At 47.3% G+C, this 16,596-nt stretch overlaps 1 protein-coding gene across 12 annotated transcripts in view; it reads left to right on the top strand.

Annotated features, from left to right (window-relative positions):
- The window catches only part of LOC133628614 (protein NYNRIN-like), a 28,702-nt gene extending 12,967 nt beyond the window's left edge, over window positions 1–15,735 (top strand). For 10 of the 12 annotated variants that reach the window (XM_062017007.1, XM_062017004.1, XM_062017005.1 and 7 more), the window contains 11 exons: window positions 1,122–1,218; window positions 1,660–1,758; window positions 2,720–2,881; window positions 3,184–3,362; window positions 3,782–3,964; window positions 8,184–8,330; window positions 8,523–8,749; window positions 11,621–11,833; window positions 13,726–13,777; window positions 14,114–14,248; window positions 14,356–15,735. In XM_062017007.1, coding sequence (XP_061872991.1) covers window positions 13,758–13,777; window positions 14,114–14,248; window positions 14,356–15,400 — 1,200 coding nt within the window. In that variant the 5' untranslated portion in view covers window positions 1,122–1,218; window positions 1,660–1,758; window positions 2,720–2,881; ... (4 more) ...; window positions 11,621–11,833; window positions 13,726–13,757 and the 3' untranslated portion in view covers window positions 15,401–15,735. The other 2 variants (XM_062017012.1, XR_009820765.1) reach the window with 2 other exon arrangements.
- The last annotated feature ends 861 nt before the right edge of the window (window positions 15,736–16,596 follow it).

The following is a 16,596-nucleotide window of genomic DNA, read 5'->3' as shown; positions in this document are numbered from 1 at the left end:
CTAGTTGAAGGTTGCCTTCTGTGGAGGAATGGTTAAGGGAGAATGGACATGGATCCCAGGGTATAATGTTAGGCCTGATGGGGCAAGGCAATCTGAGTTCTAGTTATATGAATTTAATGCACAATCAAGACCAGAGTCAGAGCCATGGTTAAAGCAGTTGCTGTCACGTAGTCAGCGCAGACAGCAGGCCGCTTTCTGCTCCCTCAAGGTCGGGCTGTTTTCAGCTAACGAGCTAACAGCTTAAGATGGAAAACAACTTCGGAGAAAAACAAGATGGGAAAATGTGAGGGAGCTTGCTTATCGCAGAAACCACAAGTAGGATGAACATGAGAATGTAATCTATTAGCTGCTGTTGCTGAGCTAGCTTTGAAGCTGCTGTGTATATAAGTTAGAGCTTGCTCTTAATAAAGATTTCTGCTATCACTCACATTGAGTAGGACTGATTTCTTCCCACCCAGCTGAGAATCGGACCCTGGGTTGATCGCCGCATGAAGTAGGCTTGGAGCTGGTTTTTCAGGCTTCGAGCCTGGGTTTTTCAGACTTAGAGTCTGGTTCATTTTTCAGGCTTTGAGTCTGGTTTCAGGCTTCGAGCCTGGTTTGCAGACTTCGAGTCTGGTTCATTTTTCAGGCTTCAAGCCTGGTTTCAGGCTTTGAGCCTGGTTTTCAGACTTCGAGTCTGGGTTTTTCAGGCCAAGAGCCGAAAACTTCGTGGCAGCTTTCCACAGAATGGATAGAAAAAAACATCTGACTGACAGGAGCTCTCCTGAGTAAGACAAGACTAGAAAGACGGTTTTGCTGTTAAGGCATTCTTGGTGAGAAATGGAGACTGTAAGAGAGCTCTGTCTACCCAGGGCTGTGCTAAAGGAGCTAGGAGAAATTTGCCCAGGGCCATCATGAGCAGTGTGGTACTGACAGTTCCTTGCAAGACTGAGTGCAGAAGGCCTTTGGGGCAAGAAGTGCCATTTTGTAACTCAGGCATATTAACCTGTAGAGATGAATGCTGCCTTTGCTGCATTTCCTGGGTTGAACTTTTTCTGCTATGCTTCTGGGAGCTTCTTGGCTCTGTAACAGCTGATGGTGTGCTGTGCTTTTGGAATGGCACATGGGCCTTCTCTTTCCAGGGTGATGGAGCTCTTGGCCTTTCTGATACAGTCTCAGAAGCAGAACGAGGAGAAGGAGAAGACCGTGAAAACATTTAATGACACTATGGATATTCTAGTATGTCTTACCTTTATCTGGGAGATTGCCCAGTGTTTGCTCTTTAGCCTTAGCACAGAGAAGTGTGGCTTCCTCAAGAGGTGTGGTAAAGATGCTAACAGTATGGGAACATCAGGCACATTGCCAAAATATTCCTTGTGTGTTTAGCACATGTGGGATCAGTCCAGGTGCAGACAATTCAGGTGTCCTCCTCAGGGGGATTGCCTGGGACTTTGAGACTCCAGGGATCAAAGTTCCTTTGAATTGACAGGTTCATAGCAAGTGACACAAACTAGCTGTTGGTCATCTTAATTTTGGGAAAGAAGAAATTGAATAGATGTGGAAAGGAATATCCTGGAATCACTGGGGCTGAGACTTACCAGCATGATCATGCCACTGAGGATGGGAATGGAGGAGGGGAGCAGCTCTTCCTTGCCCACCCTTTTCTTGTTCTGATTTCAGGAATAAAGTTGGTTAGAGAAAGAGCATGAAGCTTCATTGACTAAAAGTGCCAAGGAAGAGAATCTTTTCCTCCAAAAGCTGAGAAAAAATATAACTGAGGTAAGTGCAGAGTTGGGACCACACTCCTGTAGATTTCATTTAGAAATACTCTAGCAAAGCTACAGACTAGGCCAGGGAGTTGATGTGTATGTTATATGCTCTCTGTTTTAACTGCTACTGGCTGTTTAATTTTTATACCACTTTTCTGACATAAAACCTGTTCTAACTTCTGAGCTGACTGTCCTATGAGACTTCATCTGAGTTGCTAGAAGTGCCTTCACCATCCTGCTAAGATCTCTCTTGGACTGTGCTTTCTGAGTTGGCTGATTGACTATTCCCTTGTTGCTTGGAGGCTTCCCCCACCCTCCCTGAGCAACAATTCTGTTGTTCTTCAGATTTTTTTAAAAGGTCACTGACTCAATCAACACACTTGCCAACTCTGCTCCTTCACTTTCTATTCCCTGACCATTGGCTCCCCAGAATCAGAATTGCTCTGTTTAGGGGTAACTTAACTTAGTCCTAAACTTCACTCTGTGGAAGGTGGTTTAATCATCAGATTTTTTACACAGCCTATCACAAAGTCAGTTCTTTCCCCTCATGTAGTTATTTTTATCTTCTTGTACTAATAATTATAAACATTAGCTTTTACTTTGCTGTTTCCAGCATTCATCAGCCTCCTTCTTCCATAAGCAGAATCAAATGTTTCCTTTCACTACGATTTCCAGTGTTGATCTGGTGCTTATGTACGTGGCTCTAAGAAGCTGAAGGAGACCAAAATCTTTCCTGAGACCTTCAAGAAACTGAGCCTCCAGCTGCTTCACACTTGTTTCTTCTTGTTTCTACTAGCTGTATTCAGAAATCCCTGGAGTACTTGTGGTGACAGGGACAAAATTTGGCTGACTGAAGAAATGAGAGAATGGAGTTTTTAATGACTCTAGGGTGAAGTGGGGAAAAAAAGGAGAAATAGATAAAGAAAACCAAGTAGAATGATCAAAGAGTAACAGTTTGATGTGGCTTTCAGGTGGTGCTAGATGACAGTGACAGTGCAGTCAGCATTCTCTGCACTGACCCTTCCCAGTGTGCAGAATCTGGCAACATCCTCTCTTCTCTGAGCTCTGTTGATGCAGAACAAGCCTTTGTATTGGTTCAGGAAGCGCTGGCAAGGAGGCGAGGGGCAACACAGGTGAGAATTTCTGCTTGTCTTCATCACTAGCCACAGGCTCAGCTGCTAATGCCTCACTTAGCTTGAAGCTTTTCCATTTACTTGGCCAGTTTCTAGCCATCCCACTCTTGGTACTGTATTGCCTTGCCAGTCTCACCAGCTCTCTTTTCTGCTGCTTTTCTCTCCTTGATCTCCACCCACTCATCACAGCTTTTGTCTTAAGGTGAGCTATGTCTCTGCTTTCTTCTTCTCCCAGCTATCTGGCTCCATGTTCCCTGCTCCTTATTGCTTATTTGTGCTCTTTCCCTACCCATTCCTTGCAGGCCCTAAAAGAAGAGCTTTCTGCCCAGTAGGACTCTATTAATTGCCTGCTGCACCAGCACAGACAGCAGAAAGAGGAGAGCAGGAAGCTGCAGCAAAAGTTTGAGCAACTGGAAGAGGAATGCAAAATGTCCAGCAACCACTGTCAGCACCTCCAGTCTCCGGTAGAGACACTCCAAAGGTGAGTGTTTCCTCCTCCTTTTGTGTTCTAGTGGCAATCTGCTTCCAGGTCTGGGCATTCAGAGGTGTTACGGGCAAAAAACTCACCTTTGTGTTCATTATGACTTTGTTCTCGTGTTATTCTGTTAAATTGTCCTTTTCCTCCTGATTCTCCTCACCATCCTGCCAAGGCAGGGAGGAGTGAGTGGCTATGTGGTTTGGTGATGATCAGCTGGGTTTAAACCATGACACTAGCCACTGCTACTCACTGAATGAGGGCAAAAGCCTGTTTTCCTTTCTCTTGCTCTCTTCAGTTACCTTGTGAGGGGAAGAGCAAGTTCTTCCTCACCATGCTCCCAGTAACACCACCTGGAATGATGAAAATGGGATCTGTGACTCTTCAGACTTCTTCATTCTTCTAACTGAGCCTTGTCTCTGCAGTGACTGTGCAAACCTCGAGAAAAACAGGGAAGAGCTAAAGCAACAGCTTGAAGTAATGGAGCAAGAAGCCTCTCGTCTGCATCACAGTAACATGGAGCTGCAGCTGAAGGAAGATTCAGCCCAGGGGGAAAAGGTGGAGCAGCAGGAAATCATGGAGAGAGTGCGTTGTGACTGGGAACTCCTGTGAGTGTTGAAGCTTCCTCTGGGCAGGGCTGGGGATTGATGGACTTGAGGAGGCCCACCATGAAAGAATGAATTTTGTACTCTCATTATGAGTGGCAGAGAATGGTGAAGGGTCAGGTGATCAGGTCTGGCTGCTGCTGACGTACAGCAGAGCTGCCTCCTTGTACTTCCATTGCAGCCCTTTACAAGAGTGATTCCAAACCTGACCAAAGTAGTTGATGACAGGCATAAGCTGAAACACGAAAGATTCAGGCTGTATTTAAGGAGAAACAAATGAACTGTGAAGGCAATTGTGGAGCAGAACAGGTTGTTCAGGCAGGCTGTGCAGATTCTGTCCCTGGAAATTTGAAAGACCCAACTGGATAGAACCTTGAGCAACTTTGATCCCATAATTGACCCCAGCTGCTCTGAGGCCTCCTGGAGTCCCTGCCAGCCTGAATCATCCTGTGATCCTGTGATTATTGGATTGGAAATTGATACACATCTCCTCAGATTGCAGTCTTTTTCATTGTTTCACCGCTGAAGGCAAGAATAATTGTGGGAATATTAATCTGGACTTAAAAAGTCTGTCTTACAAGATTTTCCAAGGTCTGATTTCAGTATCCAATAAATCAAAAGGGAGAGAACTAATGGTCAAGAAGCTGTTGAGAGTACCTGAATGTTTTGGAAATGTTCTGTGATCTCTGGAAGCTTGTTTTACTTTGTCAGTGACCAGTTTCACCTACATCAATGACAAGAATAATGCAGCTCTCATCAGGAAATTCAACATTCTTTATATATTCTTATATTTTGGTGTAAATAGAAGGCTGTTGGAAATAATTCAAACTGCCATGTCTGGGACATATTATCATAGAATCATAGAATGGTAGGGGTTGGAAGGGACCTTTAGAGATCATCTAGTCCAACCCCCCTGCAGAAGCAGGTTCACCTAGATCAGGTTGCATAGGAACATGTCCAGGCAGGTCTTGAAGACCTCCAAGGAAGGAGACTGCACAACTCCCCTGGGCAGCTGTGGTAGGCGTCCAGAAGATCTTGGGTTGTAACATGAGAAGTGGAAGGTACAGAAGAGGTGGGCACTGGGCACGGGATGGAGTGAGAGGAAGTGCTGGTGGTAGCAGATATAAGTACATGGTGTAAACAAGGGGTGGGAATAAAGTATCATCAATGCTGAGTGTGTGGTGATCCTTGTCCCCTCAGCGGGGGTGGGCTGAGTAATCCGTGCGGGCGGCCTGGTGGTGTTGCCGGTGGCGGCAACAGGCAGCCTGTTCCACTGCTCCGTCACTCTCATGGTGAAATAGTTTTTTCTTATGTTTAAGTGGAACTTTTTGTGTTCCAGCTTCATCCCATTACCCCTTGTCCTGTTACTCTCTACTATAGAAAAGAGGGATGTCCCAACCTCCTGACACCCACCCTTTAGATATTTATAAATGTTAATAAGATCTCCCCTCAATCTCCTTTTCTCCAGACTAAACAGACCCAGTTCCCGCAGTCTTTCCTCATATGAAAGATATTCTATACCCTTGATCATCTTGGTGACCCTGCGCTGGACTCTCTCCAGCACTTCCCTGTCCCTCTTGAGCTGAGGAGCCCAGAACTGGACACAGTACTCCAGATGAGGTCTCACCAGGGCAGAGTAGAGGGGGAGAAGAACCTCCCTCGACCTGCTGGCCACACTCTTCTTGATGCATCCCAGGATGCCATTGGCCTTCTTGGCCACGAGGGCACATTACTGGATCATATTTAGCTTATTATCAATCAGGACTCCCAGGTCTCTCTCTGCAGAGCTGCTCTTCAGCAGTTCGACCCCCAGCCTGTACTGGTGTGTGGGGTTTTTCCTTCCCAGATGCAGGACTCTGCACTTGTCCTTGTTGAACCTCATGAGGTTCCTCTCTGCCCAACTCTCAAGCCAGTCGAGATCCCTCTGAATGGCAGCACAGCCTTCTGGGGAATCAGTCAGTCCTCCCAGTTTGGTGTCATCAGCGAACTTGCTAAGGGTACACTCTGTCCCCTCATCCAGGTCGTTGATGAAAACATTGAACAAGACTGGCCCCTGTGGAACTCCACTGGCCACAGGCCTCCAACTCAATTCTGTGCCATTGATCACCACCCTCTGGGCTCTGTCATTCAGCCAGCTCTCAATCCACCTCACCATCCACTCATCTAACCCACACTTCCTGAGCTTTTTGATGAGGATGTTATGGGAGACAGTGTCAAAAGCCTTGCTGAAGTCAAGGTAGATGACTTCCACTGCTCTCCCCTCATCTAGCCAGCCGGTTATGCACTCATAGAAGGCTATCAGCTTGGTCAAACAGGATTTCCCCTTGGTGAAGCCATGTTGACTCCCCCTGTTAACCATCTTATCCTTCATATGTTCAGTGATAACATTCAGGATGAGTTGTTCCATCACTTTTCCAGGGATGGAGGTGAGACTGACCAGGCTGTAGTTTCCTGGGTCATCCTTTTTTCCCTTTTTGAAAATTGACGTGACATTGGCCTTTCTCCAGTCCTCAGGCACCTCGCCTGTCCTCTATGATTGTTCAAAAATGATGGAGAGAGGCTTAGCAATCACATCAGCCAGCTCCCTCAGCACTCTAGGATGCATCCCATCAGGACCCATTGACTTATGAGCCTTAAGCTTGGCCAACAAGTCTTTAACCTCTTCCTCTTCCACCCAGGGCAAGTCTTATTTTTGAATAGTTATTCTTTTTATTTTATTAAAATTCATAAGTTAGCATAACTAAGCAAAACTAGGCCTCCTTGGTGAAGTCGCTCTCCAGAGAGAAGAACATGCATGAGAAATCAGGCACAATGAAAATAAGAGTAAGAGAGACCCAGGGCAAGTCCTCTGCTGTCCTGGCCATCATGTTATCCTTGCCAGACTGGGCTTCCCGAGGGTCAACTGAAGCAAAGAAGGCATTCAGTACTTCGGCCTTCTCTGCATCCTCAGACACCAGGGCACCCTCAGCATTTAGCAGCGGACCCACATTGCCCCTCACCATCCTTCTGCTGCTGATGTACTTGAAAAATGCCTTATTGCTGTCCTTAACATCCCTGGCTAAATTTAATACTAGAAGGGCTCTAGCCTTCCTAATTGCACCTCTGCATGCCCTGCCAATGTACCTATACTCTTCCCAAGAAGCCAGCCCCTGTTTCCACCTCTCATAGGTGGATGCTTTCTGCTGGAGTTGTCCCAGCAGATCCTTGCTCATCCATGGAGGCCTCCTACCTCCTTTTCCTCCTTTCTTGCGCATTGGGACACACTGATCCTGGGTTTGGAGGAAGTGATGCTTGAAGATTGACCAGCTCTCATTGGCACTTCTACCATCTAGAATCATATCCCATGAGATCTGTCCAAGTAGATCTTTGAAGAGGCCAAAGTCGGCTCGCCTGAAATCCAGGGTCACGGTCCTGCTTTGTGTGCTGCCTCTTCCACACAGGATCTTGAACTCTACCATCTCATGGTCGCTGCAGCCGAGGTTGCCTCCAACCTTCACATCCCCAACCAGACCCCCTCTATTCGTCAGTACCAGGTCCAGCAGCACACCCCGCCTTGTTGGTTCCTCGATCATCTGCAACAGGAAGTTGTCGTCAACAATCTGTAGGAACCTTCTGGACTGCGTGTGCTTGGCTGTGTGGCTATCCCAGCAAATATCAGGGTGGTTAAAGTTCCCCATGAGGACCAGGGACTGTGATCGTGAGGCAGCTCCCAGCTGTTTGTAGAAGGCCTCATCCACATCCTCCTCCCGATCAGGTGGTTGTACTCCTGGCTTTGGAAATGAGAATGTTTTTACTTAAAAGCTTGTCTTTGCCCTTCCCATAGACTGAAGGACTTGGCTGCACTTGAAGGAAAACATTAATTGTTACAGAGTGAGTGGGTAGTGGTGAGAGAGATGCTGGGGGAATTGTGCCTTGAGAGGGACCTGCTGAAGCAAGAGAAATGGGAGCTTACAGTGGGGCTGGAAAAGGTACAGTCACCTTCTTCCTGGGCAGCACTTGTTTGAGTTATGATAGTAGGACCACCACAGATGCTGTTTCTGGCAGTAGAAGGCAGTGAAAATGTTCTTGGTAAGTGATGCTCGGTCTCTTTGGAGTAGTTACTCCCCACGTGCTTATTTGGAACGAGTTGGGAGTGTCAGAGGCACACAGGGGATGTTTAGTTGCTGCTTGAAGTCAGGGATTCTCTTGCCTTTGTTGTCATGTTGTTCTTTTGTCTTTTCAGGCAGAGCAGTCAGTAGCAGAGTTGACAGGGGCTCAGTATAAGCTGACTGATGAAATCACTGATCTACATCTTGCAACAGTGAAGATGAGCAGCATTAATGAAGCTCTTGCAGGGGATAAAGCACAACTGAAAAAACTTGTGCTGCAGGTGAGCAGAGCTGCCAGAGATCCTGCCAGGTGTTTGTATCCAGCTGCTGCTTCTGCTCAGACTTCCTGCCTTCAGACAGTATGACTGATTTAATATGGAAATATAGGAAATGGTCCTTTTTCTGTCTAAGCCAAACCTCCTACAAAGTAAATCTTACTGTATTTCCTTTCCTTTGTGCTTCTGTGATTGTAGCTAGAGCAGGAGAATGAAGTTCTGTCAGATAAAGTGAATGAGATGGAAAGAGCAATGATCTCTGACCAGGAGAAGCTGAACTTATGTGAAAGAACAACTGAAGAGCTTCGTACAGAGAAAGCTCCCCTGGAGCAGCTGCTGAAGAAAGCAGAGGAGCAACAAGAGGGGCTACAAGCAGAGCTGACCATGCTGGGAAAGGAAAAGGAGAAAACCCAAGACAAAATCAGGTGAGACCAGAAACCTGGTGCTTCAGAGTTGGGCATTTGGCTGCTTGGCTCAGTGAGTCTGTGTCTGTTGGACTTCCCAGTGATTTCCTCAAGGAGGTGCTTGGGTAGTGCTGGAGGTCAGGAAGCTCTTTTACTTCCTTTTGGAAACACATTTATGGCTTGCAGAGGTCCTCTGGATAAGTGTCCTCTGCTTCTACAGATTCTTTTAGTGCATGTGTCTATGTTGGCCTCTTTTGGCTTTTGATAAGCTGCAAAGAGATGATTGTGTTGTCCATGAATCTGAGTGGGTCTGCTACTCTCATGTGTTGCTCTGAATTATTTTTCTGAGGCAAAAACTAGGGCTGCATGTTTTTATTTATGCTTTTTGTGGTGGAGTATACAACTTTCAAAACTCTGTTTGAGTGTAGAGAGCAGGATAAAGCTGCAAGTCAATGTCTGCTGTCTTGTTCCCATTCTTAGCAGTACATCTTGAAATGACTTAAATTGTGTTTTAAGACATACACACAACTTTGTGATTGTAAAGCTGCCTGACAGAAAAGGACCTGGGGATGCTGGTTGCCAGTCAGCTGAGTAATGAGCTGGCAGCATGCCCAGGTAGGCAAGAAGGCCAAGGGCATCCTGGCTTGGATCAGCACTGGGGTGGCAGCAGGAGCAGGGCAGGGATTGTGCCCCTGTGCTGGGCCCTGGGGAGGCTGCAGCTCAAGGGCTGTGTTCAGTGTTGGGCCCCTCACTGCCAGAGGGACACAGGGGCTGGAGTGTGGCCAGAGCCAGGTAGCGGAGCTGGGGAAGGGACTGGAGCACAAGGGTGCTGGGGAGGGGCTGAGGGAATGGGGATGTTGGACCTGGAGAAAAGGAAGCTGAGATGAGACAGGAGCACTCTCTGCAACTCCCTGACAGGAGGTTGCAGTGAGGTGGAGATCAGTCTCTGCTCCCAAGTTAGATGTGACAGGACAAGGAGAAATAGTCACAATTTGCACCAGGAGAGGTTTAGGTTGGATAATCTTAAATATTTCTTCACAAAAAGGATTGTCAAGCCCTATCCCAGGCTGCCCAGGGAGGTGGAGGAGTCCCCATCCCTGGGGATCTTTAGAAGATGAGGGACGTTCTGAGGCACGTGATTCAGTGGTGGACTTGGCAGTGCTGTGTTAATGGTTGGACTTGATGATCCTAAAGATCTTTTCCAACCTAAATTATTCTGTGATTTTATGAATCTTAGAGCCTCTATAGGCTTTGAGGAAGAAGATGAGAAATAGATGATCACACAAGACTTCACTCTGGCCTAACTGATTTCTGTACTCTGTAAAAAGAGCTTGGGAGAATCACATCACTGCAAGAGAGTAGGGAGTTTGTCATCATTTAAATGCCAGTTTCATAATGAACAATCTTGGGGATAGTATGGGATAATGTTGAGAGGTAACTTTGGGAGAAAAGCCAGACTTTCACAAGGGCTATTTCCCTGCCAGGCAGCACCTCATGACATCCAGCTGCTTCACACACTGAAGTAGGTCACACTGGTCTTTTTTTTTTTTTTTTCTGAGAAGGAGAAACCATGTGCATGTTCACTTTCTTCAGCAAGCAAAGTTGGCTTTGCTCAACCTTTCCTGAAAATTTCCAGCACTGGAATAGACTCTGATAGACTTCTAGTTTGATAAATTAACAATTTCTCAAATTCCGATAGAATTTTAGTTTGCAGGGTGTCTGTTCTGGAAGATGCAAGATTTTTGCATGAAAACACTGTCTAGTGTATTGTTATGACGGAGCTGTCTGGTCCCAGGCAGCCAGGTCAGATCCCTGGAGGATCAGAACAGAGTAGAAAAGCACGACCCCATGTTAGAATGGGTACCACTGGGTACGCGAGGGGAAACGGAGAAAACACAGGGGAGAGTGATACTGACTGAGGCACCGGGAGAAGCGCCGGGAGAGGCGCCGAGAGCAGCGCCGAGAGCAGCGCCGAGAGTAGTGCCGAGAGCAGCGCCGGGAGAGGCGCCGGGAGACGCACCTCTCAGCGCCAGGAGCGGCGCTGGGAGAGGTGCCGGGAGACGCACCTGGAGAGGCGCCGAGAGCGGCGCCGGGAGAAGCGCCGGGAGAGGCGCTGAGAGTAGCGCCGGGAGAGGCGCCGAGAGTAGTGCCGAGAGAGGCACTGAGAGTAGTGCCGAGAGCAGCGCCGGGAGAGGCACCGAAAGCAGCACCGAGAGTAGTGCCGGGAGCGGCGCTGAGGCGGGTGATACCGAGAAAAGAGAAAAGTCAGCCACCCCACGATCCACCAAAGTTGGCGCCTGACGGAAATGGAGGCGGGACAAAGGGGAAAACATAGACCTGCTAGAGATTTTACTTTTAGCACAAGTATAATAATTTTGTTTGTCAGCTGTGGTTTTTTTTCAGTGGATAAGAAGCAGCTTACCAGGCATGAGTTGCTAAACTAATGTGCAGATTGTCCTTGAGCTGCTCTCGACTGTGAGAAATGAAGAAGCAAAAAGACCTACGAGATAACAATTTCAAGCAAGGAGGAGGCTGAGGCAGCGTGTGAAACCACAAGGCTTATCACAGAAAACTACAGTTGGCTTTTAGAGAAAGGACCAATTAGAAGTACTATAAACACGCTGGCTTTGCTGCTGATTATAAAAGTCTGATGCTTGTTAGTAAAATTTGAGTTATAAAAAAAAGAACAGTGGAGCAGGCTGCCCGGAGGGGTCATGGACATACCAGCTATCCCCATGCATTGAGCCACAGTATCCCTCACACTAGCCAGGGACAGGCGATTGTTGAACGCACTCACACTACTCTAAAAGTACAGCTCAACCGTCTTAGGGAGGGGGAGAGCATGGGGCATAGAAGATATGAGTATAATGGTCTACTGAGTCTCTCTTGCAGATTGACATGTTCCTCGGAGTGCTCGCCGTGATGCAGATCAAGATGGAGTCACTCAACTATTGGTGAGATTGAACAGTGAAGTGGAACACGACCAGCACCTGTTCATATCTTCCCGCAATTGACTCAGCTAGCACGTGTGCTGGGCAGACACGTTATGTATCAGCCTGTGCCACAGAACACTGGAGTTATCGAACATAAGGAGGGGGAGATGTGGTAGGTGTCCGGAAGATCTCGGGTTGGAATGTGAGAGGTGGAAGGTACAGAAGAGGTGGGCACGGGATGGAGTGAGAGGAGGTGCTGGTGGTAGTAGATATAAGCACATGGTGTAAACAAGGGGTGGGAATAAAGTATCATCAATGCTGAGTGTGTGGTGATCCTTGTCCCCTCAGCGGGGGTGGGCTGAGTAATCCGTGCGGGTGGTCTGGTGGTGTTGCCGGTGGCGACAACAGGTGGGATCTGCTTTTGCAGGGGTATTGGACTGGATGATCTCTAAAGGTCCCTTCCAACCCCCACCATTCTGTGTTTCTGTGATAGTTTGAAGAGCAGGGCAGCCCCGGGAGGAAAGGCTGGCTGTGGGGTTCCACGGCAGCCCAAGTGTCCCGCAGAGCAACAGCTGCCTGTAGGGTGCAGTGCTGACCTGTGCTGCAGAAGCTGCTCCTCCATACCCCCTGTCACCGGTGACTTCAAAAGCATGAGCAATAAATAGACCAAAACAGGCTGCCTGCAGACACGGCCAGGTCATGTTTGTGAACTGTTACAATTAGCCCGTTCAGTGCCCGTATTACCAGCTCAGCCCATTCAGTCAGCAGAGGACAGAAGGAAGGTGCTGGTCTCTGGGAAAAGAGCCGAACTGGTTTTCTTTAGATTTTCTCATGTCTGTGTCCAGGGGACTGTGTGATGGATCTGGGTTATTGATCTTGCAGTTGGTCCCATTTAAAGGTGAAGTTCATCAAAGGCTGAGGTAGAGGTCGTATTGACTTGCGGAATCAAACTCTATAACTCAAAGAGTATGTTTATTCGGCGCCGGGCGCATGGGGGATCGCTCCACCACAAACGTGCGTGCCTGACTCGGCAACTTGCTTGACTTATATTTGTTACAAAGTTACAAAATCATATGACAACATTATCCGCCTAGACAAAGACACAACCTGTCCCCGATTTCGCATGTAAATTAGGTCTTTTCTTCCTTTCATTTGCGTGATGTCTCCCGGTGATGGCCAGTGATGGCCGGTGATGTTCTTTGGGGCCTTGGGAGATGAGGGCTGATAAGTCCTGAGGCTTTCTCACCTCTGATCTTCAGATATCACTTGGCTCCTGGCAGAACCAGTTTCTGCCTTCAAGGAAGTTGGAGGACCCCGGAGGTATTGTGTGAGGAGATAAGCGTGACCTTTTACAGCTTGTGTGAATTTTGTCCTCTCTGAAAAATAAGCTTTATACTATTGCGATAAGTTAGTATAAGGTTTATTAGCACATGTTAGTATAAAGCTCTACATCAGTAGTGCCACTTGCAAAGGCATCTTCTGGAGTTTGGAGCCTGTGGAGCTGTTTCACATGAGGCAGAGTATGACCTCATGCTCATGAAAAAGGAAAAGAAGATTTTTTTTTAAATAAATATATTGCAGATAAATTAGTTTAGACAGCATGACATCAGAGAGTAATTAAATAGGTTTGTTGGAATTCCATTTCCAATTCCTGAGTTCAGGTTTGTTAAAGATTTCTGAGCACCTGCAGGTCTCTGTGTGTGAATTTTTTTCACTGCAAAGTATTCAAAACTTTAAAAAAACCTTTTAACACAGAGGCAGCATTATGTCATTCTTCCATCTTGGAAAAAAAAAATCCTTGGATTTAAACAGGACTCCTTCAAGTTTTCAGTCAATTTTACAGAAGAAAGTGAGGTGGTAAACTTTCTCTTTTCAAGAACAAGTTCTTTATAGCTGTTGCCTGAAGTCAGGGGAACTGAGATCTGAGTACATGAGCGTTTCCACTATGGGACTGGATACAAGTATTGAACAAGGAGATTTGAAATGTTTTAATCTCAAACGAAACCCATTTTTTTCTGACTTTGGTTTTTAATTTCTTTCATGTTTTCTTCTGCCAAACTGGAGGAACTGAAAAGAAAAAAAAAAAATGAACCAAAATGGCGTCAGAAACTGCAGGGTAAAACTAAGGACATTACTCCCCCCCCCCCCACGCTATCAGGGTGACCTGGGTTGGGGCTTGTTTGGGTTTTGACTCGTTTGGGCATGTCTGGACATGTTGGGGTTTGTTTCGGTATGGTTGGGGTTTGTATTGAATGGAACTGCGCAGGTGTGCTGGGATTTTCCACTCTCCTTCCCCACACTATTGATGTGCAGATGTGCTGGAATTTTCCGCTCTCCTCCCCTCTCTATATAAACCCTCCCTGCCGGGGCCCCGTGGTCGCCTCCTCTATCTCCTGCGTGAGGTATGAGACGGCCCGGAGCTCTGAAATAAAGCCACCTCGTGCGTTTGCAGCAAGCTGGTCTCTCGTCTTCCTTGGGATGATCGCCGTCCGGTACTCAGAGCGAAAGTTCCGAATAGGGAAGCTTTCATTTTGGGGGCTCGTCCGGGATATCGACGAACACCTCAGGAAACGACGACCCCTTGGAGGTGAGCTTTTTGTGTGAATGTGCTTGTGAGTGTTTGTGAGTGTGCGGCGCCACATGAGTGACTGAAAAAGAATTTTTATGCTGCTATAAAATCTTATGCTGTTTTAGGGATACACTACATGTCTTTACGAAGAAAATGACTGTCTTGGCAACTAAATCACAATATACGATACCAGGATTGCGCAGGTTAGCCGAGAAAGTGGCTCATAGCTGCCGAGCATGTGCGATAACAAACGCCGGGTCCAGCAAGGGACCCAAAGGGACCAGATTGCGGGGGGACCGCCCCGGTTCTTACTGGGAAATTGATTTCACTGAGGCGAAGCCTGCCAAATATGGTAATAAGTATTTGTTAGTGTTTGTAGATACCTTTTCAGGTTGGGTAGAAGCTTTTCCAACAAGAAAAGAAACGGCTCAGGTGGTGGCCAAGAAAATCTTAGAAGAAATTCTACCTCGGTTCGGAGTCCCCAAGGTAATTGGGTCAGACAGTGGACCTGCCTTCGTCACCCAGGTAAGTCAGGGGCTGGCCAAACAATTGGGGATTGATTGGAAGCTTCATTGTGCTTACCGGCCCCAAAGTTCAGGACAGGTAGAAAGGATGAATAGAACTATAAAGGAGATTTTAACTAAGTTGGTTACAGAGACCGGCGGGGGTGATTGGACAGCCCTTCTCTCCCTTGCTCTTTTCCGTGCGCGAAATACCCCGGGACCCACGGGGTTGACCCCCTTTGAGATTATGTATGGGGCGCCCCCGCCCATTAATGAGACTTTGGGGAGCTGGGCACATCCTGATGATGATATTGTTCCCCCTCTCCCTCTCGTAGCCCGACTGAAGGCGCTGGAAATAGTTAGGAAGGAGGTTTGGAAACAATTGAAAGATGCTTATACTCCAGGTGACGTTGCAGTTCCTCATCAATTTGAGGTCGGGGACACAGTGCTGGTAAGGCAACATCGATCCGGGAATCTTGAACCTAGGTGGAAAGGGCCTTACCTGGTATTGTTGACCACTCCCACGGCAGTAAAGGTGGACGGCATAGCCGCCTGGGTTCACGCCTCGCACGTAAAAAAGGCGCCACCAGAAATACATCCAAATGAGTGGACAGTGAAAAAAACTGATAATCCTCTTAAGCTACGTCTACTTAGGAACCAGCGGTAATTACCAAGCTCCCCATGGGCAAGATAATCTAGTGATTGGGTTAATTAGGGATTTTTGGAAGGGTCCAGAATGCATCTACAATCACTGCATGTTTGCCGCTCCCACAGGCGGCTGGGGAGCCCGTACCCTGGGGATCTGCGTGGATGGCTCGCACTGTTCAACCTGGTCTCCAGCCTTGCTTTGTTACAATAATTAGTAGATTAGTTGTTTTTGTTAGATGATAGGATTGGTAATAAGCCCAACTCAAGTACCCTGGAGCGTGAACATGAATTCTAACATTAGAATTATTAACAAAAAGGAGTGGGGAATGAAAAGAAAAAAAAAAATTGAACCAAAATGACGTCAGAAACTGCAGGATAAAACTAAGGACATTACTCCCCCCCCCCCCCCCCCCCCCCCACGCTATCAGGGTGACCTGGGTTGGGGCTTGTTTGGGTTTTGGCTCGTTTGGGCATGTCTGGACATGTTGAGGTTTGTATTGAATGGAACTGCGCAGGTGTGCTGGGATTTTCCACTCTCCTTCCCCACACTATTGATGTGCAGATGTGCTGGAATTTTCCGCTCTCCTCCCCTCTCTATATAAACCCTCCCCGCCGGGGCCTCGTGGTCGCCTCTGATGTAGAGCTTTATACTAACATGTGCTAATAAACCTTATACTAACTTATCGCAATAGTATAAAGCTTATTTTTCAGACAGGACAAAATTCACACAAGCTGTAAAAGGTCACGCTTATCTCCTCACACAATACCTCCGGGGTCCTCCAACTTCCTTGAGGGCAGAAACCGGTTCTGCGAGGGGCCAAGCCTCTCCGGGGCCAAGATCAGGGCTGAGAAAGCCTCAGGACTTATCAGCCTTTATCTCCCAAGGCCCCAAAGACCATCACCAGCCATCACCGGGAGACATCACGCAAATGAAAGGAAGAAAAGACCTAATTTACATGTGAAAATTGGGGACAGGTTGTGTCTTTGTCTAGGCGGATAATCTCATCATATGATTTTGTAACTTTGTAACAAATATAAGTCAAGCAAGTTGCTGAGTTGGGTGCGCACGTTTGTGGTGGAGGGATCCCCCGTGCGCCCGGCGCCAAATAAACATACCTTCTTTATAACTCTTTGAGTTATAGAGTTTGATTCCGCAAGTCAGCCTCCTCTGTCTCCTGCGTGAGGTATGAGACGGCCCGGAGCTCCGAAATAAAG

This window comes from Colius striatus, chromosome W, assembly GCF_028858725.1.
Source record: "Colius striatus isolate bColStr4 chromosome W, bColStr4.1.hap1, whole genome shotgun sequence".
Classification (NCBI taxonomy): domain Eukaryota; kingdom Metazoa; phylum Chordata; class Aves; order Coliiformes; family Coliidae; genus Colius; species Colius striatus.
Note: the sequence above shows the minus strand (reverse complement) of the source record. Positions and strands in the feature narration are given on the sequence as shown.